We start from the raw sequence: 7,634 nt of genomic DNA on the forward strand, positions 1-7,634 counted from the left end.
GGTCATTAGTAGAATCTCACATTCGGAATATATTGATTTATTTATTTTTCACATATCATAATAGGAAACAATATAATTATAAAAAAACAATGGAGAATATAAGTACTGAGATTATGAGAAGATCCATTAAGGTGGTCTTATAGAACACGGATGTGCAAACATTAGAAAGATTTATTTAATTAACATCTATTAATAGACAATTAGGAACATTAAATGTTTGAAATACTTCCTATTTTATTATTTAGCCTTCAGTTTCTTTTTCAATATCAAATTTATTAAAATTATTAATCGAAGAATGCAAGTAAATTTATTAAACTTTGCAATAATATTGTAAACAGAATAAAAAGATTATCAGTTTTTTTATCCACGACAAGTTGGATAAATTGATAATAGATTTAGAAAAAATAATTAGAAAAAAAAAAGACTAGTTGGATAATAGGTACAAGAACACGTCCCTTCAAACCCAAGTGAAAAAAAACAGGGATCATGCATAGACAGTAGAGAGGAATTCAAAGCCATTAAAAAAATAGAAAAAAATATTTAGAGTAATACTACATGTAATCGTAGAGTGCGCAAGTTACGTACAGTCGCTTTGAAAAAGAGTGAGATCTACTATTAAAAAATTATTATTTTTCATATAAATCTCATATATATTTATTTTTTCAAAGTGATTGCGCGACGATTGCGCACTCACGATTGTAATTATCATTTCTCATATAGAGAATCCTAAAATTGAATTCAACTTCTCATCTAATGATGTTCCCCCTAATAAATTTGCGGGACCCTAAATTTGAATAAATATGCTCCTAAATCCTCCCCAACCTTGACAATGTGACATGTTTTCCTCAAGCCCATGTGAAAATAGAAATAATTATAGAGAAAAAATTATATTTGCAGTCATAAAATATATAAGTGCTGAGTACCTAATAGGAAAAGAGTAAATATGAGTTCTAAATAAAAAAAAAATTAATTTTTTAATAATAAATCTACTCATTTTTAAAATGAGTGCACTATATTGTAATGGATAGTGGACGCTTCCAAGCATATTGAAATCAAAGACACAAAAACACATTTTCTTATTATTCATGCATGTTAACTTGTTGTCCATTATCCTGAAAATAATGTCTTTGGGCATGTGAATAGTGAAATTTGTTTTAGGTTTGTTAATTACGTGTTTGTCCCTGAATAGTTAACTTCTTGTCCCGTGCATTGCTTTTTTGTCGTGCAGAATTTGTTTCGCTGGAATTAACTATGAATTACTTTGAATTTGATGGAAAAATTATTTTCTTGTCCTTGAGGTTTGTGTTTGATGATAAAATTACCTTTTTGTCCTTGAGGTTCTAATGTGTTTGATGGGTAAAATTACCTCTTTTTCCCTGTAGTCCATGTTTGATGTGCTACGTCCTTTTTGTCCATAAAATATTTTTTGTTTGGCAGGAAAAATTATCAAGGTTTTCATTTAAATGATTAGTGCTGTTTTTTTTTTATCATATCTTTCTTATTATCTATTGCCTTAATTTTTTTTTTGATAATTTATTTCCTGAGATTTCTTTTGGTCATCCCTTGTACTATGACATGCTTGGATTAGATTCATGTTCATGTGTGATTATTTTAAGGAATAACACGATATGGTATGAGTTATTAATTAAAAACATGACCATCTAATAATTTTCATGTCCATTAACATATGCAAAAACTTGGTCCAATTGTAAGGGTTTGCTCCAAAACAGTCAAAATGGGTAGCATACTACAAAATGTCAAATAATGTTCTATTTTTGTTCCTTTCTATTTTACATTGTCATTAGTTTAGTTGAAAGCATTCAACTTTCAAGATCATCTTCATATATACAAACAATGTAGACGTAGATATGAGCCTTTGCAATAAAAGAAAACTATACATGAGTTAATGGGAAGACCAATTTTATGAACAAAACAAATTTCATCTCCATAATATAAGTTTGACTATCAATTTCGAGTATCAGAAGAAAATAAATCTTGCTTAGGATCACCAAACAGTCTAACAGACACACTGCTTGGTAATTCCAAGCATCGCAAGAAAATGATCATTTATCAGGATTACTGAATAAGTGCAATCTAACGGACACACTGGTAAGTAATACTGAGCAGTGCAATAATTTAATTCTTGCTTGGGATCACCAAGCAAATCCAATTCGACAGACATACTGCTTAGAAGTTTAAAGAATTGCAAGAAATTAATCCTTATTCGGGATCAACAAGTAAGATCAATCCAATCGAAATATTGCTTGGTCACGCCATCTTCAACAGAACATAGCCATGGCCCCTGGCTTGCTCCTCATTTTGATCGGAGATATCATATATGCTAGTCTATTTCTTTATCGGAAAACATTCAACATTTTTGCTAAAGCAATGGAGAATATAAGTGAGAAGATAGAAAACTTCTATACTTCGGCGATTTCGGGTACCCTTACGGACGAATCACAACTGGGCATTCCAAGTCATAAATTAAGAGAGAGAGTTGTGGAGAGTGTAGCCATAGGCAAGGAACAAAATTTTGTACAAAACGATGTGTTTCGAAATTTGCCTTCTTTCTTCTCTCCTCCATGTTCTTTTCAATTTTTATTTACGAAGTCCTCCTCCACCTTCTAGATCTCTAACCCTAACCTATCCTTCTCAATTTCCCGTCGCGTTCCTCCATTTCATTTTCTCCTTTTTCCTCCATCTCCTCTCCCATCTCGTTGTACATAATTACATTCTTCATATATCCATCAGCGTTGATTTTTGTCTTAAAGGACACGGATTTTCAAGTAATTATAAAAAACAACAATTAATTTGTCTTGTACCTATTATCAATTTTTTACGCACGAGTAGTTCGATAATAGATTCATCAAAATAAGAAAAGGCTAGACGTTGGATAATAGGTACGCACAAGAACGCGGTCCCTTTAAACCCATGTGAAAATAGCAGGGATCGACCATGCAGGACAAATTGTTAGGTATCCTCCTAAAAATGAAGTCAATTTCTGATCATTGAATAATGTTCCCCATAATAAATTTGAATATGGATGCTCCTTGATCCTCCCCAACCTTGGCATGTTCTCCTCAAAGCCACGTGAAAATATGTTAAACAATTATGGAGTGACTCCTACTAAAATCAGAGCTATAAAAAATACTGTCCTCAGTTCGGAACATATTATCCTCATAATATATATATATATATATATATATATTTAAATAAATGAACAAAAAATGACAAATGATAAGTTGTTGTGACCCAGTACTATTCTCATCGTTATGTGTAACGGACGACTTTGACTTCTCGCCATCATGGTCCCTTCAAATCCTGTGTAAAACTTCCAATCAAATAGGTTCATTCATACCTTCGATCGCCAACTTCACAACACCCAGAATCTAAAACCAAGCAAGATGGTCAAGGTTGATTCAAAAATTAAACGAGGAACAGGGAAAAAAACTAAAGGAGCCTCGACGAGTGACGATCATGGGGAGTCGTCTTTCGAAGACTTGGAAATTGGGGCCTCCGATACTTCCACACAGAATTGCTGCATCTACAGTGTTCCGAAGACACTCGTCGAGGTCAGCGGCAAGAAATGGTTCGAGCCCCGCGTCGTCTCCATAGGGCACTACAACTGCAAGAACGACGCGAAACATAAACGCCTCCAAGTGAAACAAAAGCACAAGCAGGAGTTCTGTCGCATTCTACTGTCCCGCGTCAAAACAAACATGGAAGAATTGATGGAAACCATACGCCGGCCAGTACTTGAAGCTGCTGATGCCAGATCAGCTCATTACTCACAAAAGACTAAGCTCAACTCCGCGACGATCGATCCGTTCCTCAGAATGCTGGTTCTTGATGGTTGTTTTATATTAGAATTGTTTCGAGTACTTGGAAAATCGAAAAAGATCGAGTCTGATCACCCTCTCGCCTCCGTGGCATGGGCAATACCACAGTTCTACGGGGATCTTCTTCTGCTTGAGAATCAGATCCCCTTTGTTGTTCTGAAAAAGTTATTCGAAACTTCCAAAATGCCTGATGAGGACTATCCTTTGTCCTTGCTTGCTTTGAGATTCTTTAACAAGGTAATGCGCAGATCCGATGAAGATCTCAAAAAGATGAGCGAGAAACTCAATGACAGCTTGCATTTGCTGGACTTGGTTCGGTTAAGTTTTATCACCCGCGATCTAGATCAGCCACCAGAGGAGAAAAAACCAGTACCGGTGATATACTGCATCACGAAGCTCCTCAAAGCGGGGATTAAGATCAAACTGCGTGAGGCGGCCGACAACTTCTTGGCTGTGAAATTCAAGAACGGAGTGATTGAGATGCCCAAAATAACCGTCGACTACTTCATGCACTCTTTGGTGGTGAACTGTCGGGCATTCGAGCAGTTGGACAACAAAAGCTCCAAGCACATCACAGTTTACGCCTATTTCCTGGACTGCTTAGTAAACACATCCAAGGACGTCGAGTACCTTTACGAACAAAACATCATTGACGGTTATGTTGGGAAGAACAGCGAGGTCGTGCAATTCATCAACAAGTTGGGGAAGGAGATGGATGTTGAAACCGATCAGTTTTATTTATACAACTTTTTCGAAAAGGTAAACCATCGTTATAATGTCAAGTGGAAAGTGCGATGGACGGAGTTCAAGCATAGGTACTTTAATACGCCATGGTCATTCATTTCGTTATTGGCAGCCCTTGTGTTGTTAGCGTTAACCATTTTGCAGACCTACTACACCATCTACGCTTATTATGATCCTAAATAATGGGCTTAATATCTCCTACTCGATCCGTCTGTTACGTGCATGCAGTGCATGTCTTCCATGAACAGCTACAAAGGTGTCCGTATGGGAAGCTAGATCATGCTCAAGTTGTACGCGGTGTGCTTGATTAGCAGATCATAAGTTATTTAGTTGTTTAGCTGTTTGATCATCATGGTAAAGTCTTCTAGCTAGTGTGCTTGTTTTTCGTCTTCATCTTCTCACCTGCTTGTTTGTTTTAAGGACTATTAATTCTAGCTGATCAGCTGGCACTCGTAATCAGGGTAGGAGTACGTGTCTGTCTTCCATTGATCAAGTCTTTATGTGTAAGCCTTTCGTTATTGGGGAATACTTCAAATATCCTCGGAAACCTTTGCGTATTTCTCCATGGATTTTTAACAATTCTACGTCAGCCCGTTTGTTTTGATATCATGGATTTAGTTGCTCAAAAATAAAATAGAGTAATGTTTCGTGTAATCGAAATACACAAATATCATATAATCATTTAAAAAAATAGAATTTACTATTAAAATTATTATTTTTATATAAATCTCGTATTTATTTATTTTTTATAAAATAATTATATCCATTCGAACAAGATATTTTGTGACGAACAAAATCGTCTCAAAAAAGGAAAACTGTTCAAACGGAACAAAATATATTCGAATATGGAATTAATGTCCGTTCGAACAGTATATAATCTGTTCGAATGATAATATTGGTGGAAAATTAATTTATTTTTCCCGGGGTAAGTTAACAATCGTTCGAACTTAAATTTCTTTGTTCGAACGGATAGAGATTCAATTAATTTGTTTATTAGTATGGATTTGTGCATATATTTTTCCAATAAAGTAATAAATATTTTTTCCATTAATTTGTTATCATTTTCAAAATATAAAAATTTGTATATATTATATATTATGATTTGCGGAGAGTTAAAACATTTATAAATTTATAAATTACTTTTATGTAATTAACTTCAAAACTTTATAATGATTTCTTTTATGTTAAATTTATAAAAATATAACTTTAAAGATAGTGTCATTTTTATATTATCATGAACGGCAAGTAAAATGGAAAAATAAACAAAGTAGTAAACACGAGAAATAAAAACCATACATAAATTACATCTCAAATATATAATGTTCAATACAACATAAAAAAGTAAAATAATAACTAAAACGATCATAATTATTGATTCCTTAGTATATCAACATCCTCTTGCAACATTTTAATAGATCCTTCCAGATCCCTAAGCTTCTACATAATGGGCTCAACGAACTCCATAAACAGAGCTCGCACTTGATCCAAAGTAGCCCAGGAGGTTGTCTCTCAACAGCGGCAGCACTACTAGAAGCTGGATCTGGGAGGATCACTAGGCTGCTCTGGTGCAGTCTTCCGCAAGTGCCCCTTGCTCTTGCTGAATGTGATCTTGTTAAGGGCTCCATCTGTGGCGACGTCTGCTTATGGCCGACACTGTAACCCCCGATCAGAGTAGGAGTTAGATATTAGCAGTGCAAATGGTAGACTACCTCCACTAGAAAAGCGTGACTCCGATCGAATGCGGAGGAATAAATACAATGCCAGATCAATAGGATCCCCCCGTGCTATCCGCAGCAAAAATCTGGCTCGATCGATCCCGAAATTAGTGTTATGTTTTTTCGGATTGATGTTATAGCCAACAATCAAATTAAGTACTCTAAAAAATCCTATACAATCAGCCTGTCGGATCACCTTGCTCCCATCATATGGAGGAGCCATTGGGTCTCGCACTAGCTGACGCACCTGATTGTCTGTGAGACCATCATCAAGTAGATCCTCATCCTCACTACCATCTGAAGTAGCATCCGAATCTACATTCGGGCTAGCGTGGAGGATGCGGCCGGTGTGTCGGAATCAGATGGTGCAGCCGCTAGTCCCCGTGTAGCCGTTGTAGGATATGCGTCAGCTATACGGGGAATGTCAAGGAACTCAACAATAATGCGGGGAGAGAAATTAATACTCACTCCCCGGACTGATATGGTTTAGAACAGAGCATCAGCGCTAAGTTCTCCCATGGCACGGTAGAACTCACCGACCATCTCTGGATATGCAGCCCCCGCTGCTCACAGATCGGTATCCATCACCGCTCGGTAAAGATGGATTGTATGCTCCGTCCCTCCCATGAAAGATCGAAGAAGTCAGACAAAACGACTTCACGCTAGACAAGTGTAGGCCTCGTCTCCGGAGCATAAGCTGCTGATCCACTACTTTGGTTGGGCTGATCTCTCGCACGTTTTCTTCCGCTGGATGCCATTGATATACTGTTTAACCATAATGAAAGTGAGAATATAATTAACCATAATATTTAAATTATATTATTGAAGAATTATACTATATTGAACTGAATTGAAATAATTCGTTCGAAAAAGAACTTAGTTTGTTCGAACTAGAAAACTCTATTTGAATGGACTGTTCTGTTCATTCGAACGAATTTAGTTTTGTCGAACAGAAATAATACTGTTTGGCAACTAAGAGTTCAAACGGACTAGAGTTTGTTCGAACGGAAGAAGCCAAACAGCCATGGCTGAGTTGACTCAGCCCCGAACTGAAAAACTTCCTATCTAGATGTTATCCTTTGTTTTAATCGGTAGAAATGATTAAGCAGTGAAGCCCAATAATTTCTACCGATTATTTTGATGTTATTTCCACGGAATACACCAAAATGGTTGGATTTCGGATTCGAAATCCATACCCCAAACACATCCCATTCGTGCAAAAAACTAAACAATAGAGGTGGAGAGTTGACCCATACCTCTTAGAAGTTCAAATGTGGGGTTCCTATGGCGGTTGAGTGGCGGTTTTCGCGCGAGTTAAGGGCGAACTCGGAGGCTC

The 7,634-nt window shown here is 36.4% G+C and overlaps 1 protein-coding gene across 1 annotated transcript; it reads left to right on the plus strand.

Annotated features, from left to right (window-relative positions):
* The first annotated feature begins 3,404 nt into the window (after window positions 1–3,404).
* Window positions 3,405–4,766, plus strand: LOC121245702 (UPF0481 protein At3g47200-like). The gene has a single exon (XM_041143607.1). The coding sequence runs from the start codon at window positions 3,405–3,407 to the stop codon at window positions 4,764–4,766; it is 1,362 nt and encodes a 453-aa protein (XP_040999541.1).
* The last annotated feature ends 2,868 nt before the right edge of the window (window positions 4,767–7,634 follow it).

The sequence above is a fragment of the Juglans microcarpa x Juglans regia genome, unplaced genomic scaffold, assembly GCF_004785595.1.
Source record: "Juglans microcarpa x Juglans regia isolate MS1-56 unplaced genomic scaffold, Jm3101_v1.0 JmScfU0124, whole genome shotgun sequence".
NCBI lineage: Eukaryota > Viridiplantae > Streptophyta > Magnoliopsida > Fagales > Juglandaceae > Juglans > Juglans microcarpa x Juglans regia.

Excerpts from the sequence above, each read along its gene's own strand:
- LOC121245702 (XM_041143607.1), top strand. The coding sequence starts at position 3,405 with ATGGTCAAGGTTGATTCAAAAATTAAACGAGGAACAGGGAAAAAAACT.